At 42.6% G+C, this 18,935-nt stretch overlaps 2 protein-coding genes across 6 annotated transcripts in view; both read left to right on the forward strand.

The window, feature by feature from the left end:
• Positions 1 to 12,542, forward strand: part of LOC112267012 (carboxypeptidase D) — a 32,618-nt gene extending 20,076 nt beyond the window's left edge. Inside the window, exons 3-21 of the mRNA XM_024445008.1 lie at positions 1,351 to 1,493; positions 1,790 to 1,959; positions 2,347 to 2,700; positions 2,830 to 2,942; positions 3,419 to 3,610; positions 4,500 to 4,667; positions 4,754 to 4,863; positions 5,142 to 5,244; positions 5,324 to 5,466; positions 5,659 to 5,828; positions 5,952 to 6,254; positions 6,827 to 7,022; positions 7,290 to 7,425; positions 7,535 to 7,681; positions 7,761 to 7,859; positions 7,964 to 8,028; positions 8,296 to 8,427; positions 8,863 to 9,151; positions 9,942 to 12,542. Coding sequence (XP_024300776.1) covers positions 1,351 to 1,493; positions 1,790 to 1,959; positions 2,347 to 2,700; positions 2,830 to 2,942; positions 3,419 to 3,610; positions 4,500 to 4,667; positions 4,754 to 4,863; positions 5,142 to 5,244; positions 5,324 to 5,466; positions 5,659 to 5,828; positions 5,952 to 6,254; positions 6,827 to 7,022; positions 7,290 to 7,425; positions 7,535 to 7,681; positions 7,761 to 7,859; positions 7,964 to 8,028; positions 8,296 to 8,427; positions 8,863 to 9,151; positions 9,942 to 10,174 — 3,266 coding nt within the window. The 3' untranslated portion in view covers positions 10,175 to 12,542. The remainder of the gene's footprint in view (positions 1 to 1,350; positions 1,494 to 1,789; positions 1,960 to 2,346; positions 2,701 to 2,829; positions 2,943 to 3,418; positions 3,611 to 4,499; positions 4,668 to 4,753; positions 4,864 to 5,141; positions 5,245 to 5,323; positions 5,467 to 5,658; positions 5,829 to 5,951; positions 6,255 to 6,826; positions 7,023 to 7,289; positions 7,426 to 7,534; positions 7,682 to 7,760; positions 7,860 to 7,963; positions 8,029 to 8,295; positions 8,428 to 8,862; positions 9,152 to 9,941) is intronic.
• A 540-nt stretch (positions 12,543 to 13,082) lies between these two features.
• Positions 13,083 to 18,935, forward strand: part of LOC112267022 (Golgi SNAP receptor complex member 1) — a 49,771-nt gene continuing 43,918 nt past the window's right edge. The window contains exons 1-6 of one of the 5 annotated variants that reach the window (XM_024445026.2): positions 13,195 to 13,235; positions 13,689 to 13,736; positions 13,923 to 14,034; positions 14,330 to 14,420; positions 14,529 to 14,636; positions 14,842 to 14,933. In XM_024445026.2, the coding sequence (XP_024300794.1) occupies positions 14,376 to 14,420; positions 14,529 to 14,636; positions 14,842 to 14,933 (245 nt within the window). In that variant the 5' untranslated portion in view covers positions 13,195 to 13,235; positions 13,689 to 13,736; positions 13,923 to 14,034; positions 14,330 to 14,375. The other 4 variants (XM_024445025.2, XR_002956042.2, XM_024445023.2 and 1 more) reach the window with 4 other exon arrangements.

Below are 18,935 nucleotides of genomic sequence, written 5' to 3' on the forward strand. Positions count from 1 at the left end.
GCGTCTCAAACAGCGCGTCACACACCACTTTGCAATGAGCAGTATGCATTTTGAAATCATACTTAAATGTTTGAAACCTGAAAGTGTTACTACGTGTTATGAGGCATGTCTTACCTTGCTTCAAAGTCACCTAGCAAAAATCTGACCATATCCTTGAAGGAAATTATTTTATATCAACTTTCTTTCATTGTCCAGTAGTTAAATGCACAATCCTAGTCATATTAGCGACCCATGCTAGTTGTGGCATATTAGATCTCCCCTCTTTCTAAATAATATTTTAATCTCTGTCACATGAAACTGCTCGCATGTGCGCTGTGCTTTTGACAATTTTCCTGCTAATTGCGTTATGGAACAAATATTTACACTTAGCCTACTGTCTTGTGCACGTTGCTGCGTTTATAATCTGAAGAAATAATAGTTTATCAACATTTTAAGCTAAACGTTCTGATCTGTTGATCAGCCTCATTACTTTTTAATGTTGTTTATGCCTACTGGTCGTATGAATTTGGCATCTATTGTCCCAGAGTCTGTTTGGAATAGGCTATTTTTTTATTGACAAGCTGACCAATAGAATAGGCCTGGGTAAACGTTTCTTCTATGGGGACTATGGTATATTGACAGGCTAGTGTCTAGCTGTTCCTTGCTCGGCTTGTTGGCAGAGGAAAAGTACATGTGGACAGTTTATTCTAACATCTTCAAAGTGGACATTCTATTTCAATAAGGACCACACATCGTTGCATCCTCGTCTTGCATGTTCTTTTAACATGGATTACACTGGTTGATTTCTGTCTTTCTGAGCACCATGGATGGACGCCCTAGTCAGATTAGGCACCCAATGCATATGGGTCTGATAAATTAAAATGCTGCCGGTCAAACCCAGTCATGGCAACCTTCCCGAGGCCTACTGCCTGCCTGCTGTCAGGCTTTGTGCTGAAAACAACCTGGGAATGCTGCCTGAGTGGCAGGTGGCACCAGGCCACAGCATACACATTCCTCCACCAGGCAGCCCTGGACTGGAGGAAAGGCTGGTGCTGGCCGCAGCCTACTCTGCTCTGCCAGAGGCACTTTGCATTGATAACACCTTTAGCCTACATCCTGGGTTTGGTGTAGATTTAAGGACATTCCTGACTCACAGCATTAGGCCTGTGTTCATGCTGTTTCTTTCATGACCTCAGCAGAAGTCAACACACTTTCTTTTGACAGTTTATTTTGTATGCTTGTCCACTTTCTTTAGGTTGTGCCTCTAAAATGAATACTGATGTCCTCGTGAGTGGTTTTCAAGCAGAGAGATCTTGAAATGTTAGCAGGAAAACATTTTGACATAAGGTACAATTTGTCATCCCTGTTCAGGAGGCATGCAGGACTATAACTACCTGAATGGAAACTGCCTGGAGATCACCATGGAACTGAGCTGCTGTAAATTTCCACCGGCCTCCGAGTTAAAGAAAGAGTGGGACTATAACAGGGAGTCGCTCATTGCCTACCTGGAGCAGGTTGGCTTTCACAAGACACGGTGTCACACTGAAACTTTTTAAACTATCACACACACACACTTTCATTGCACATATGACTAGCTGTAGTATTTCTAACTACTCTCTGGTTCTTACTACTGTACTCGATCTATTTATTTATTTGAATTGAAGAGATTGTTCCATCTTGACATCCATTTGCAGTAGTTACTTACTTCTAGGCAGCACTTCAGTTATTTGAGCTTCATTTGTTCCCAGCTACTGAGGCAATAGAAACAGTGTTTGAGATCTCTTCTGACGTTCTCCTGTTGCTCTCCCAGGTTCACATTGGAGTTCGAGGCTATGTGAACGAGGCTACCAATGGGACAGCTCTGCCTGATGCCAGCATCATGGTGGCAGGCATCAACCATAACCTGACCACGGCCAAGTTTGGTGACTTCTACCGCCTGCTGCTTCCTGGGACATACAATATCACAGCTATAGCCACAGGGTGAGTACTGCTGGAGGAATGAACTCCTCTCCTGCCGCTTTACTAACTTGCAGGCACAGGGTACAGAAAATAAAGTCTTTAACAAAAGAAGCATACTCTACTCCTGATTTTTAGTTCCTGTCTGTTTTCCTTGGAACTGATTAGTGCATGGTGTTTTCTTACATGAAGTAAATGCACATCTTAGAGCTTAATTTCCTCTAAAATATTTCCCTGTTCTGGTACTTTCCCATTATACCTGAAACTTCCTGGTGAAATACATTTAAAAGATATCACCTGGATTTAGACACACTGCTGTGCACAGGGTTTTTACTTTGTTTTTTTGCATTTATAATATGTTTTATTTTAACTGCAACAAAAGAAACATATTCAATATTTCTGTCTTCATAGATACATGGCCATGACAGTAGTTGGGGTTCAAGTGGTGGAGGGCAAGGCCACCGAGCTCAACTTCACCCTGGCACCCCTGGGAAATGAACCCACAGGTGGCATAACCGTACCCTTTACCACTACCACTGTCCCTACCACAACCTCTGTCCCTACCACAACCTCTGTCCCTACCACAACCTCTGACTCCACCACCATCGAAACCTCCAGCACCACCTCTGAGATGGGGACCTCTGGGGCCAACGAGAGCTCCACTCCCCAGGAGGCTCGGCCCCCAGCCCAGCCTGAACACCAGCCCATCCAACCACAGGACTTCCGCCACCACCATTACAATGACATGGAGCTGTTCCTGCGCATGTACTGTTATGTTTGCTTTATAGGCTTGCCTTTGTAATTAAGCATTTCAAATGTTATGCTAGCAAGTAATGTTAGGATGTGAGAGCTTTTAATAAAATGTGAAAAAGCCTTGTTCTTTTAACACAACAGGTACAGCAACAGGTTCCATTCCATCGCTCATCTCTACTCCATTGGGAAGTCAGCAGAGGACCGTGAGCTCTACGTCATGGTGATATCAGACAACCCCACCGTCCACGAGCCAGGTATGGATGTGTTTTGGTGTCACTGGAGCTCCAGAAGAGACTATTAACTCTAAAGCAATGCCTTCAATCTACGGCTGTGTGGTTTATGTTGATCTAACTTCTTACAGTAACTGGATTGTGTTCATACACAGAAATTCATAGTCTAAAACAAATAGCAGTTTTTCCTGTAAAAGATCCTGATATTATTGCTTCAGCTCAATGATCTCGTAGCTTCATATCCTTTTGAATGTGGGGGTACTCACTCTTATCTGCAGGCCCATTACAGCATTTTATTTTTTCAATAGTGGGTGGCCTAGAAATTACAGTGCAAGGATAAGGAGGGTTTTCAAATGAATGGTGTGCTTTAGTTTAATTGAGTGTGAATTTGTTCAGGAGACTTCCGCCCTCATTCTCTCCCAGCCGACTCTGCCCTACTTCTCTTTTAATAGCACTTACACTTTAAAAAATGTATTTTCCCACTATTTTCTCCCCTTTAGGTGAACCAGAGTTCAAGTATATAGCTAACATGCATGGAAACGAGGTGGTGGGACGCGAGCTGCTCCTCAACCTCATTGAGTACCTGTGCCATAACTATGGCAGCGACCCTGAGGTCACCCAGCTGGTCAACACGACCCGGATACACATCATGCCTTCCATGAACCCGGATGGTTATGAGATTGCCAGGGAGGGTAAGAGAGGAATGTGTGTGTGGGGTCTATTTGTGAAAGATGTTGCCTGTCCACAATAAAAATACAATGTACCCCTAAATTAAGACATTAAACATGATTACCAGTAGCATAAAGTCAGTGGTCCCCCCCCCCTCTTACTCTTGAAAGTTGTAATAGTATCCGCACAAGGAGCAATTTAGAAATTGGGAAGTGCATCATCAGTTTGTCTCTTCTCATGTCAGTCATTGTATACCTTAGAGAGCTATTTATAATTTGGAAGAAATGTCCAGTTGATCAACTAGCCCATGTCAGATTTTTTAGCTAGGTTTTTTAGCACATAGATTTGTTGTGTTAGGGTTTTATTTTTCAGAGTAAAAAACCCACGGACACTAGAGAAGCTTTAACCAAGTTTAATTTAGGTCGGAGCTCTTGAAAGAGGCCCGAGTTCACAACTTGGAATTCTGAGTTGGATAACCAAAAGGTATTTCCGCAGTCGGAGCTTGTTTTTTCCAGTTGTTGTCCAGTTGTCTTGAACGCGGCAGAAGTCATGCTGGATTGACAGCATGGCCAATGTTTTCAACCTTTTCTGGCCCATGGTGTTGCATGTGAATGTTTATCCGTTTAAGCTTGGAAAAGAGAACCTTAAACCCAGACTTGGACCACACACCCACTCCACTGACTAGCAGGCTAGTGATTGCTTTGCAACGCTTGATTCATTCCAAACCAGTCATTGTTGAATTTGCGATTTCCAACTTGTTGTGTAATGTTGATGTCCAATTGAGCACTGATACATTTTGTCTATAATTTCTATTCATAAGGATTGAAAAGAATTTGTCAGTAGATTGTTGACTTGATTCTCGATGATGACTGCTTGTCTAGCTAAGATTTTGTTGTTCTTTTGCTCTCGCAGGGGATGTCAGAGGGTACACGGGACGCAACAACAGTAACAACTTTGACCTGAACCGTAACTTCCCTGACCAGTTTACTACCATAACTGAACCCAGGCAGCCAGAGACCATCGCTGTGATGAACTGGCTCAAGAGTTATCCCTTTGTACTCTCAGCCAACCTACATGGAGGTAAGCCCTAAGCTCTCCCATTTTTCAATGTTTATAAAAAATGTATATTGTATTCTCATTGGTTATTTCCTCTCTGCCCACTACAGGGTCATTGGTGGTCAATTACCCATATGATGATGACAAGCAGGGACGAACGGAGTACAGCAAGTGTCCTGATGACAAGGTCTTTAAACAGGTGGCCAGATCCTACTCTCAGGTCAGTGGACTTCAACACACAATTTGGGTCCTTATATCACTCCACTTACTAAATATATTCATGCAGTTGTGAAGTTGTTTATTACGTTAATAAAAACATTGGACAGTTGTTGATAAGTTTACTGTTTCAATTCTGCTGTTTGTATTGCATTGTCACCTTTTCCCTTTTGTGTGTGTGTGTGTGTGTGTGTGTGTGTGTGTGTGTGTGTGTGTGTGTTTTTGTGTGTGTGTGTGTGTGTGTGTGTGTGTGTGTGTGTGTGTGTGTGTGTGTGTGTGTAGGAAAATGCTCTGATGCACAAAGGACACCCTTGTGAGGACCTTTACCCATCGGCGTTCTTTGAGGACGGCATCACCAATGGCGCCAACTGGTACAATGTTCCCGGTATGTGCCTTCCCATGCCAATACACACACTAAGAGGAACAATGTGTGTATCTGACTTCTCTTTGTGTTCTCTCGCCAGGTGGGATGCAGGACTGGAACTACCTGAACACTAACTGTTTTGAGGTGACCATAGAGTTGGGCTGTGTGAAGTACCCTAAGGCCCAGCACCTGCCTTTGTACTGGGACCAGAACCACAGAGCCTTACTGCAGTACATCCACCAGGTCAGCATATTTACATACTGTCCTTCACTATGCTATCATTCGCTCATTCATTCATCTCTCCCTCTCAAAAAATAAATAAATGTAAATGTATCATTTCTCTCTTTCCCTTTGCTCATTTACTTTGTCTCAAATGCACCAACTTGAATTTGAGGTATTCATCCTCTGTGTATGTGTGTGTGTGTCCCTCTGCAGGTCCACAGAGGAGTAAAGGGCATGGTGATAGACATTAAAGATGGTACAGGCATCCCTAATGCCACCATCATGGTGGAGGAGATCGATCATCCAATCACAACCAACCTAGCTGGAGACTACTGGAGACTTCTGGTCCCTGGGACATATCACCTCACCGCCTCTGCACGGGGGTGAGAGACAGAACCGTAGAAGTAACTGAGATAAATTAGAGGGTTAACCCCACCCTAACCCATAGAAACAGAACTAGAATGAACAACCTTCTATGCCCTAAACCTCCCTCCCCTTCTTCTCAGGTACAACTCAGTAAAGATCTACGCGACAGTGCCAGAGGAGGGGGTGGAGCTGGTAGACTTCCGGCTGACGCGGGTGCGTTCGGAGCCCAATGGCCAGGCCCCCAAGGATCCTGGAGCCACCCAGGACCCTGCAGAGGTGGTGTTCCAGAGCTTCATTAAGGACCTGTCTCTGGGCCAGGGGCTGGAGCAGCTGGTTCAGAGTACCATCACAGAGAGCAGCTTCAGATACAGACGCTACAAAGAGCTGTCAGAGTTCCTGAGGGGTTTGACGCTCAACTTCCCCAAGATCACCTCCCTGCATAGGTAGGCCTGAGTTATGACCCCTGACCTCTAAACCCTAACCTGATGTCTAACATCTAGACCTTAATTTCCCTAAGAGGACCTCCCTGCAAAGGTAGGCTGGCCCGAGTTATGACCTCTGACCTCCTCATCAAATGTCACCTCCCTGTACAGGTTAACCCTGACCTCTAACCCCTAGAGTTACTGCCCTTAATCAAAATAATTTAGCTTGTCATGCAAAAAAAGATGTGTATATGTATTATCACATACACCAGATAGGTGTAGTGAAATGTGTTGTTTTACAAGGTCTGCCATGGTGGTAAGGTGCCCAAGGAACAAATTAGGGTTATGTGCCTTGCTCAAGGGTACATCGACAGATTTTTCACCTTGTCGGCATGGGTATTCGAACCAGCGACCTTTCGGTTACTGGCCCAACACTCTAACCGGTAGGCTACCTGCCCACCTGTACCCCTAATGGCTAACCTCAAAACCTCTCCTCCAAATGGTTGGAATTACAGTCTACGTGTCATTGCAGAAGAGTCCGCTAGGTAATAATCTACAGTGGAATTGATAATAACATGCATTCTTCTGTCTAGTTTGGGCCAGAGTGTGGAGTACAGGACCATCTGGGCCTTGGAGATTTCCAACAAACCAGACGAGCCTGAAACGGCCAAGCCCAAGATACGCTTGGTGGGAGGTATCCATGGCAACGCCCCCGTTGGCACAGAGCTCCTGCTGGAGTTCGCTGCCTTCCTCTGCATCAACTACGACAAGAACCCCACCATCACCAGGGTGAGATGATTTATCTGATATGTTTTTACTACACCAATCATAACTATAGTGCCTAGTGAAATTATTCACACCCTTGCACAGTTGTGTTGCCTTAAAATGACTAAAGTTTCATACAATTTTGATATTTTTATCGACCACACTTTAAAAAGGAAACAAAACTTGCAAAAAAGTTTAGATATTCTAAAATAAAAAAGCTCCCTTTAAATATAACTGATGTCCTGTTCTACCCCTCATTCCTCTTTATCCTTCTCCCTCTTCTCTCCACAGTTGATTAATGAGACGCGGATCGTCATCCTTCCCTCCATCAACCCAGATGGACGAGAGCTGGCCAGAGAGAAACAGTGCACCTCTACTGTGGGCATGACCAACACACACGGGAAAGATCTGGACACTGACTTCTTTGGTCAGTACCTGCTGTGGTTGGTGTATAGACGGAGATGTTTGTGTTGTGTGTGTACTTGCTTGCCCATACATGTTTGATGGTGTCCTGTCTGTGTGTGCTGCTGTTGTAGGTAATGCCTCCCAGCGGGTGGTGGAGGCTCAGCCAGAAACCAGGGCAGTGATGGACCTGATCTTAGAGAGGGGCTTCACACTCTCTGTAGCCCTGGATGGAGGCTCCCTGTTGGCTACTTACCCCTACGACAAGCCTGTACAGCCAGGTAGAAACATGGGGCTCCAAATATAGAATACTACAAATCTATCAAATAAATAGTTAACTAATAGTGTACTTTCTTTCAGTTGAAAATGAGGAAACTCTGAAGTACTTGGCCAATGTGTATGCCAGCAACCATCCCAAGATGCACCTGGGGGATACGGGATGTCCAAGCAATGGCCAGAGTATGTACCAACAGCACCACATTCCAAGTGGTGAATTGGAAAAGATGGCTTATATACATCTATTGACTCCTATGTTTCATCCTTCTCTTCTCCTCTCTCCCCAGTGGGTAACATCCCAGGTGGAGTACTCAGGGCAGCAGAGAGACAAAGTCACATGGGCAGTATGAAGGTATGTTTCATACCCTACTTCCTAATGCTATATCTCTTGTTCTGTCACCTGGCCCAAAGAGGCATCTGCTTGTTGAGTCCTGGAACAACACGACTTCCACTGCTAAGTCTGTATTTAACTTCAACTAACTGTGTAAGAGCCTGATCAATTGTTTGATTTTAAAGTACAGTAGCCATTCTGGACTAAGCTTTACTGGTCGTCAATATGGCTATTCTGATGTGTCTGTCCTGTCCCGTCTGTCTGTCCTGTCCTATCCTGTCTTTTTAGGACTTCAGTGTGGACTTTGGCCACTGTCCAGAGATCACGGTGTATACAGGCTGCTGTCTGTTTCCCCCGGCCAATCAGCTGGCCACGCTGTGGGCTGAGAATAGGAAGGCACTGCTCAGCATGCTGGTGGAGGTCAGTAACCCTTGACCTCTGACCTGGGGTCATGTAATACAAATGCATTCATTAAGTTTACAAATGCTTTGAGTTATTGAGTGTGTTTGATAATAATAATTAATGCATTTCGGGGCTCCAATTGGTTACTAATCAAACGCGTTTGTTTGATACATTATTGAATGCATTTATGGCATACATGTGCAGGTATTGCCACAGAAGATGAAATTAACATAATATTACTTAGTCTATTACATTATTACAATATTACATTATCTTCATGCGATAGACTAGCATCCTGTTTAGGGGTTATACTTGTTCTGTACATCAAGCTGCCTTACGCTACAGTAACAGGATATAGGCACCTGCCCTATTGGCCGTTCTGGCTTGGACAAGGCTACTTAATTTTTGTTCTGTGTACTTTACATTCAATCTGTGTTTCTGTCTCTCCCTCAGGTCCATAAAGGTGTGCGTGGCATGGTGAAGGATAAGAGTGGGAAGCCCATCGTGGGGGCCATGATCGTGTTGAACGGAGGTGTGAGGGTGTTCACTGCAGAGGGAGGCTACTTCCATGCTCTTCTGGCACCAGGAAACCACAACATAGAGGCTGTGGCTGATGGCTACCAGCAACAACGGCAGGAGGTGGTTGTGTCGTCATATGAAGCTGCCAGCTCCATCATCATAGAGTTTGACATGGACAACCGCATTTTTGGTCTGCCTCGAGAGTTTGTTGTGGCTACTGCAGGTAAGCATGAGGATAACTGTTTTTTTGGAGATGTTACCTTTTGTGTAATGTTGCCAGATGATTGCAGAGACTTCTTAAAAAAAAAAACATTTTAGTCATTGGATCCGGCAGGTAGCCTAGTGTTTAGAGCGTTGGCCAGTAATCGAAAGGTTGCTAGATCAAATTCTTGGTTCTTAACTGACTTGCCTAGTTAAATAAAGGTACAAAATAAAAAATAAAAATTTAAGTAAAAAAAAAAATATTTAAAAATAAATAATATATATATATATTTTATATATTATATATTTTATTTAGCATCTGTTAAATATATATATATATATATATATATATATAATAATAAAAAAAAAATATATTTAAAATATATATATATATTAAAAAAAAAATATATTTAAAAAAATATATATATTTAAAAAAAAATATATTTAAAAAAAAAAAAATATATATATATTTTTAAAAATATATATATATATATTAATTTTTTTTTATATATATATATATATATATATATATATATATTTAAAAATAAATATATATATTTAAAAATATATATTTAAAATAAATAAATAAAATATATATATATTTAGCAGATGCCCTTATCCAGAGCAATTAGGGTTAAGTGTCTTGCTCAAGGGCATATCGAGAGATTTTTCATGTAGTCGGCCCGGGGATTATTGTAGGGAGTAAAACAAGGTGAATAAGTTACATTTTGTAGGTTTTTAGGACATATGTTTGTTTTGTGCCTCTGCCTCATATTTATATATGCTTGTCTCTCTTATCTCCTTCCCTGCAGCGGCCTCCATGACGGCCCTGGTGGTGACAGCCTGTATCATCTGGTGTGTGTGCTCTGCTAAATCCAACCAGCAGAAGGATGGTTTCCACCGGCTGCGGCAGCACCGTGACGATTACGAGGACGAGATTCGCCTTACCTCCATGGGCTCCAAGAAGTCCCTGCTCTCCAACGAGTTCCAGGATGAGAGCGAAAGCGATGAGGACACGCTCTACGCCAACGCCAACAAACTCTGAGATCCCACATACATATATACTATAGACATACATACATGGCCAACCTGGGTCCTATTCATTAGGCACCAAACAGATTAAAACGGACTGAAACAGAAACGCTTGTTTTTACTTTGTTGTTCGAAAACATTTTGCTACAGTGTGCCCAAATGAATACGACCCTCTTGTTAGTACTTGGCAATTCCACATTAACAGAGTGATGCTGAGACTCCGATTTAACACTTTAAAACAAAAACCAATGATTGCAAAGTTGAACACACTGTAAAACTCGATGCACAAGGACTACTTTTAACCATTTCCATAGAACATTTTACAATAACACATTTACTTGAAGAACAGTGCAGATACAAAGTTTGTAGCAGAATTACAGTTTGTGCTGTTGGGGCCATCATTCTGTTTACATTTTTTTATTATGTTCTGTGGAAATTGTATTAGATTTAGAGTGTATAGTTTTTGTTTGAAATACATTTTAAAGTGAAAAATCGGAGTCTCACCCTGTTACTGTGGAATTGCGCTACTACTACTGCCCCTCCCTGTGACTGTTGAGTTGGCCGTTGTTGTGCTCTGTGGCTCTGCTCTACTGGAGAGGACGAGGTGGAGCAGGGAGTGCTTGTTCTTGTCCATCCCTATATGATTCTCCAGGTCCCATTTGCCTGTCCTCCTCCTGCCCACCAGAGAGCGCTGTTTCAGAGACCACAACAGTCCTCTATGGCTGGTGTCCAAGCTGAATCGTCCAAATTAACACCTGCTTTGCTCTGTTTACAGATGCACACTAAAGGTCTAGTGGAGCTGGGCAACCTTTTTTTTTTCTTCATGCACGCAACACACACATGCACACTTTTGCAGTTAGCCACTCATCAACCTGTCCATATATTTATTTGATACCTATACTTGGAACTAGTACCAATTAATATACCAATTGCAGTCATTTGAAATTATTAAAGAAATGTCTGTTTCTCAAGGTTTTTGTCCATGTTGTCACAGTCCAGTTAGCCAGTCTTTCAGAGGGAGCATCAAACACAGTGCCTTGGCTGATGTAGAGTTAGACACGCCACTCTCTTTTAGGGCTACAGTACAGAAGCGTGGTGGTGTGGATACTAGATATACTAGAATCTTGTCCAGATTATGGTCTAGTACAGATTATGATCTGTGATCCATCATATACTCAGGTGATATGGAAGACATTAGTCATCCAGGATTCATCCAGGGGTCTGGAGTATTTTAAGAGATGCACTCTTTCAGAGCAGAAGACTTACAATGGGCCGGGTTCACAGGCTGCATGTGTTTTCACTTCTATTGCCCTCTGCTTATTCATGTGCCCTCTTGAACATACAGCACAAGGCCCTCTGCATTTTACTACAAGCACTGTATGTTAAATACAAATACAAGATTCCCCATTTAATTGTTCAGGGAAAGCAGTTTGAAATAGATGCAAATACTGTAAATCACAAATGGATGGTTTTCTTAATGTTTTTCCATTTGAAAGAGAATCTATGCTTTTTCTTTCTACACACGTTTCATATCTCAAAATTACCCTTAAGATGGCAAATTACTTTGCCATGCTTTAATAATCAGCCGCACATATAGATGTATATTTTGTTGTAATTTACTTGTATTTTTCTTTTCATGCATTCATGATTTATTTGTACAAATCATAATTCTATCAAATCCTTGTGCTAGATGTCAACCCTACATTACTGAATAAGTGCAGAATGTCTGCTCTAGAACCATCCAGCAGTTGTGGGAGAGTGTTTAGAGAGGAGGGCATCTTCCTCTACAACAGTGGTCACCAACCCTGGTCATGAGGAGTATAAGGTGTGCAGACTTTTGTTCCAGTCCAACACTAACCCTCCCAATTCTACTCTCATCAAGATCTTTTTGAGTAGTTGGTTAGTCGAATCAGTTATGTTAGTGCTGGGCTGGAACAAAACCCTGTACGCTATGTAGTTTTCCAGGACCAGGGTGAAGGACCACTAGTCTACAGGGGTGTCTGACTCCTAACTATCATCTCAGTTGCACATAATCAATATTGTAGCAACGCCAGGTAATCTTAGGGGGAGAAAGTAAGTTATTTTTCTATTTGTTTTACATTGTGTGTTTGAGAGGGATGGAGAGTGTTATCTGAATGGATGTTGGGGTTTTGATGTAAATGGTTATTTGTGTTTCTTTTTATATGAAACTGAATTGATTGTAGATAATGAACTGTTGCCAAGTTTATTTGAATGAGAAAAATAAGTGCAATTCATGTTAACCCTGACTACAACACACATTTTATAACAAACCAACCTGTTATGTTGTATGTTGTGATATGACAGACATGCTAACATGAACACTTCAAGACATTGATGAATTAAACAATATGGAAAGAAAATGAATTATGTCCTAATTTGTTGCTTTGACACTGCTCTCATCTTTTATCAACCAGATTATACTGTATCTGTCATTCAGCAGCAACATGGCAGCAAAATGTTAAAGCTGAATTGTAGCATTTTCTATTGACCCACCATTGCCACTAGGGGACAACCAATGAATTAATGTTTTGTATGAAGACAATTTGCATGGTGGCTGCTGTGAGGTGAATAATGTGTTACTGCAGATTAGGTTTAGCCAATTTAATAGACTGGATTTTGAGATGTCAAAATGCTGTTGTTTGTGTGCAGACTACTAGCATTTGCCATTTTATTTTTATGGGAAGGGGAAGCGGAATGTTGAGAGAATTGGACCAGTTTCACAGCATTCCTCATTGCTTCTGTGGACAGTTTATCTGAAAGAAGGCATTCAAGGCAACATATCTTCTACTGGCAGATGTGGTCTGTAGCTGTCTTTCTCACACAATCATTCCGCTATCAATTACTGTCTACGAGGCTTTATATACACCGTTTTTTGTTCCCAAGATGCTGACCAGTTTGTCAATGGATGCCGCACATGACTAGATAACCGCACCGGGAGGCGCATTTGTAGTGTGGTAGGAGTTCTCAAATTCCATGTCCTGTAGGTGGGCCGTGCGTCAGCTGATGACGTTGGACAACAAAAATGGCAGGAGGAAGCAGCAACTACTGGGAAGGTGAGGTGGCAAACTGGCACAACTAGGGTGCGATCAGACAGCTATTTGATACATTTGCAACGATGTTTGGTAAATTTGAACGGGGTTTACATGCCAAAAGTGTTGTCAAATTTGGAGCAAATCTACACGCCGTTGGGTCGGGTGGCCTGTCCACGAGCTCAGCTAGCTAATGTTGGTTAGCCTAGCGAGTTACCTTCAAATATCTTGTAACTAGCTAGCTGTTTTAGATTCGTTGTATAGTTAGCTAGCTAACGAAATAAAAATGTAGGTAGCTAAATTGTGATTTCAATTTCACCTAGCTAGTTATTTAGTTATCAATATGTGCAGCCAACGTTAGCCAAATTATGTTTGTGTGCTAACGTTAGTTGGTTAGCCAGCCAAGTTATTTTGTCAACAGCAGCAGGATGATTAGAGAAGTGCTGCCTGATTGTTTTTTTTTTTGTCTCCACTTAGCTGACGTTAACTACCTACCACTATTGTATAGATGGCTAATTGAATAAGGTACTTATGTTCAGAAAAAGTTGGATGTTTAACTAACGTTTATATGAAAAAGACAGCAATACAACATATTATTAATATGACTCATTAGCTATGTTGATTAGTCTTTCTGTAGGCTTAGATTACTGTTGATGCCAACCCTGTTTCTCAATTCCAAACTGTGTGTGTGTTGTGTGTTGCACATTCCAGATTTGCGAAAGCAGGCCAGGCAGCTGGAGAATGAGTTGGACCTGAAGCTGGTGTCTTTCAGTAAACTGTGTACAAGCTACAGCAGCTCCAGAGATGGCCGTCGAGGAGACAGGTAAGACTAAAACCAGTTCCATTTAGACGAGTGCCCAGTCCCATTCAAGTTTCTAGCCCCTTCCTCTAGATCCTAGCCCTCTACACCTTCGGGGCCAGTTTCCCAAACAGAGATTAAGCCTTTTCCTGGACTATAAAGCACTTTCAATGGAGATTCTCTTTTAAACATGCTTTTTCTTGGTGTTCATGGATCTGATTGGACTGATAGGTGTTACAAATATGGTGATACAGTACCTCCACCAAGCCCACATGTTGAGAGTCCTAATGGCCTCCTTGTCTTCCTCTCCGCGCTATAGCAACTCAGATACTGCTCCCCTCCTCAACAACTCAACGCAGGACAGAATGTTTGAGACCATGTCTGGGGAGATTGAACAGCTGCTGGCCAAAGTAAGACTAAACACCAAATAATTTTATTCAGCTTCACTATCATAGGCATGTCAACATGGTTGAATCTTGCATTGTGTGTATGTGTACTGATGGTGCTTTGTCTCTCAGCTCACAGGTGTAAATGACAAGATGGCTGAGTACACCAGCACCCCGGGGGTGACGTCCCTTAACGCAGCCCTGATGCACACGCTCCAGAGACACAGAGACATCTTGCAAGTCTGTGCCTGTCTCTTACTCTTTCTACCTTTTTTCTCTCTCTCTCTCTCTCTCTCTCCCTCCCTCTTTCTTTGTTTCTCTCCCCTTGTCTCATCTCTTAGTCTTAACTTGAGATCCGCATGCATCATTTACATTTTCACTTAACTCCCATGGGGTTAATAGTTTTGCATCCCCTTAACTCCTGTTTTTTGTTGCTGTACCCAAGGACTACACTCACGAATTCCACAAAACCAAAGCTAACTTCCTTGCCATCCGGGAGAGAGAAGATTTGCTGGGGTCCGTCCGCAAAGACATTGAGTGAGTATCTCTCCCTCCGGCCATCCCTCCATATATCCTTTCTTACCATAAAATGTTTTACTGACTTGAAACAACAGATTGTTTATTTTATTTCAACTGAAAAGGGTGATTGATAAAGCATATGATTATATTGATTTATTATGGTTCTGTATGTAAAAACACTCCCTCATTTGTCTCAAATTCCAAATCGATGTCAGTAAAAACAAAATAATAGAATACCAGTTCCTGTATACTATTTAGATGCTGAAGTTTATGTGAAAATTAAAAATAAAGGTTTTAGTGACATTTCACCCACTTTGGGTGGGATGACACAAGCATATATACATTGAACCTTTCTTTATAGGCACTTTCATACTCACCACATTTGCTGCTACTGCCTATTATCTATGCTGTTGCTTAGTAACTTTACTCCAACCTATATGTACATAGCTACCTCAATTAAATCGTACCCCTGCACGTCGACACGGTACTGGTACTCCCTGTATATAGCCATGTTATTCAGACCTGTGAAACCTTCAGGAATCATGTCCTCCGTGTTGGACTGGGCGACATGGCCAAAATGATCATATCGCTGTAGTTTTTCAATTATTTTACAGTATTTGATATTTCTGAATAATACAAGTTCTAAATATGCTTACTGGCGATTAAAAACGGGTGATTGCTATACTTTTTAGTCATTATTTAATATTTAAAAAATCAAATGCTTAAAATACCTTTTTTTGATAGTAAAGTAAAAATCCATACGGGTTTGTGAATGAATACCAATCAGTGGAGGCTCCTCGGAGGAGGTAGGGGTGGACCATCCTCAGTGAATTCCCTAAAAAACTATAATAAATATATTCCAAATAATTGATTAAAACTGTGTTTTGCAATGAATGTCTACAGTAGCCTCAACAGCACTGTGTAGGATAGCACCATGGTGTAGCCGGAGAGCAGCTAGTTTCCGTCCTCTTGGTACGTTGGCTTACATACAAATCCTAGGAGGCTCTTGGTTCTCACCCCCCTTCCATAGACTTACACAGTAATTCCTCCAACCAATCAGAGCTCTTGCTGCAAATCAAATTGTATTTGTCACATGCGCTGAATACAACAGGTGTAGACCTTACAGTGAAACGCTTACATACAAGCCCTTAACCAACAATGCACTTTTAAGAAAATTAAGTGTTAAGTAAAATATGTAAATCGCAAATAATTAAAGAGCAGCAGTAAAATAACAGTAGCGAGGCTATATACAGGGGGTACCAGTGCAGAGTCAATGTGCGTGGGCACAGGTTAGTTGAGGTAATTTAGGTAATATGTAGGTAGAGTTAAAGTAACTATGCATAGATAAGAGTAGCAGCAGTGTAAAAGAGGGGGGGTACAATGCAAATAGTCTGGGTAACCATTTGATCATCTGTTCAGCAGTCTTATGGCTTGGGGGTAGAAGCTGTTAAGAAGCCTTTTGGACCTAGACTTGGCGCTCCGGTACAGCATACCATGCGGTAGCAGAGAGAACGGTCTATGACTAGGGTGACTGGAGTCTTTGACAATTTTTAGGGCCTTCCTCTGACACTGCCTGGTATAGAGGTCCTGGATGGCAGGAAGCTTGGGGCCAAGTGTTGTACTGGGCCATATGCACTACCCTCTGTAGTGCCTTGCGGTCAGAGGCCGAGCAGTTGCTATGCTGTAGAACCTTTTGAGTATCTGAGGACCCATGCCAAATCTTTTCAGTCTCCTGAGGGGGAGGTTGAACAGGGAGTGCAGGAGGGGACTGAGCACGCAACCCTAAGGGGCCCACGTGTTGAGGATCAGCGTGGCAGATGTGTTGTTACCTACCCTGGCCCGTCAGGAAGTCCAGGATCCAGTTGCAGAGGGTGGTGTTTAGTCACAGGGTCCTCAGCTTAGTGATCAGCTTTGAGGGCACAATGGTGTTGAATGCTGTAGTGAATAAGCTGTAGTCAATGAATAGCGTTCTCACGTAGGTGTTCCTTCTGTCCAGGTGGGAAAGGGCAGTGTGGAGTGCAGTAGAGATTGCATCATCTGTGGATATGTTGGGGAGGTGTGCAAATTGGAGTGGGTCTAGGGTTTCTGGGGTAATGTTGTTGATGTGAGCCATGACCAGCCTTTCAAAGCACTTCATGGCTACAGATGTGAGTGCTATGGGTCGATAGTCATTTAGGCAGGTTACCTTAGTGTTCTTGGGCATAGGGACTATGGTGGTCTGCTTGAAACATGTTGGTATTACAGACTCAGTCAGGAACAGGTTGAAAATGTCATTGAAGACACTTGCCAGTTGGCCAGCACATGCTCTGTGTCCATGTCCTGGTAATCCGTCTGGCCTTGTGGATGTTGACCTGTTTAAAGATCTTACTCGCTGCGGAGAGAGATCACACAGTTGTGCGGAACAGCCGATGCTCTAACGCATGCTTCAGAGTTGCTTGCCCTGACGTGAGCATAGAGGTAATTTAGCTCGTCTGTTAGGCTCGTGTCACTGGGCAGCTCGCAGCTGTGCTTCCCTTTGTAGTCTAATAGTTTGCAAGCCCTGCCACATCCGACGAGCGTCGTCCACCCAATCAAAGGATCAGAGAATGAATCTAGTACTGAAAGCATAAGCTACAGTTAGCTAGCACTGCAGTGCATAAAATGTGGTGAGTAGTGGACTCAAAGAGAAATACAATAGTTGAACAGTTTTCAACAAATCTCTTTCAAAAATGGTGACGCGAAACTCGTTTGCAACTGTTGGACTAATGATTCTACCCTAGATCAGCTAGATGCAGGCAAGAGTGTGCAAGGCTGTATTGAATGTGTCGTTGTCTAGCATCTCACATTTTTCTATCGACCTGTGTGCACCTACTTTGTACACTTTCATTCGTAGGCTAGATTGTAGCAACCTCATGATGGGTATAGGGCAAATTAGTTATGTTACATTGAACTGGGTGAATGGAATGTGAGTGAAAGTCATCCAACATGCTGTAATAGTAATAAGGCCATGCTCATGATTTAAAAAAAACAAGGTCTTCTGTCATCACAAATGGCACTGACCGCCACTGATACCGATTATCGTTTTTATGGTTTACTGCCCCGCCCTACCTCCATGGGCCTCTGTAATGAGAGTGAGAAAAGGTGCTCCACTGATTGGCTTGGTAGTAAATGAGGGCTGGGCAACCAGACTATGACTCTTGTCTGTGTTTTAATGGCTTATTGATCTATCTAAGATGCAGCAGGCCGCACCTCGAGACCACTGCAGGATTCCTATTGCGCAAACACACACACGGCAAACTACCCTCCTTTTATATGCAAATAGCCTTATTCATCAGTGGTCACTGTTCCATGCACTCATGTCTGTTTTCCATGTGCTCCACATTAACCATACATCATAGTGCCTGGGAATGAACCTTTCACTGTTCTGTTGGCTGTGGACTGAATTTATAATTGTTCAGCTTGGGAAGATGACATTACTGCCCACCCACACAATGTGATGGGAAATGTGAGCTTTATTTTAGTGATAGTCCTGTCTGAGTCATCACGGTTTTCTAAAAAACTAATGTCCCCAAAGGACCATTTTGTTTTTAATTATTGTGTGCATTCTGATCCATGTAGCCTATGGTGTATGATGTACTGTCAGCATTAATGTACACATTGTCATTTCTCAAGCTACATGCATGCTGTTCCTCAAGGATTTAGACTGGTGTTGTAACGCTTTCAAAGCCCACGTGCTTGAGTCTTGTGTTGTGCGAACGCTGAAGTAACACACCCTAATAGCCAAGCTACTGACGCTAACAGCAGTGCTAATAATCACTACAAGACTGGGCTAACAACATCCCCTATTGTATTGTATACTATCAGGCATTGAGTTGGCATCATAGTGGAACTCCTCCTGGGAGTGGGGAGGGCAGTGAGGTGGATGGATGTCTGGAGGCTAGAGCGATGCAGTGAGCCATGCGCACTAGACTGGAGTGATGACATTAGGCTGGGCTGACAGCTCGTGGTTCTAGCTGCAGTCATGTTCCCACACAGCACCAC

The sequence above is a fragment of the Oncorhynchus tshawytscha genome, linkage group LG14, assembly GCF_018296145.1.
Source record: "Oncorhynchus tshawytscha isolate Ot180627B linkage group LG14, Otsh_v2.0, whole genome shotgun sequence".
Classification (NCBI taxonomy): Eukaryota; Metazoa; Chordata; class Actinopteri; order Salmoniformes; family Salmonidae; genus Oncorhynchus; species Oncorhynchus tshawytscha.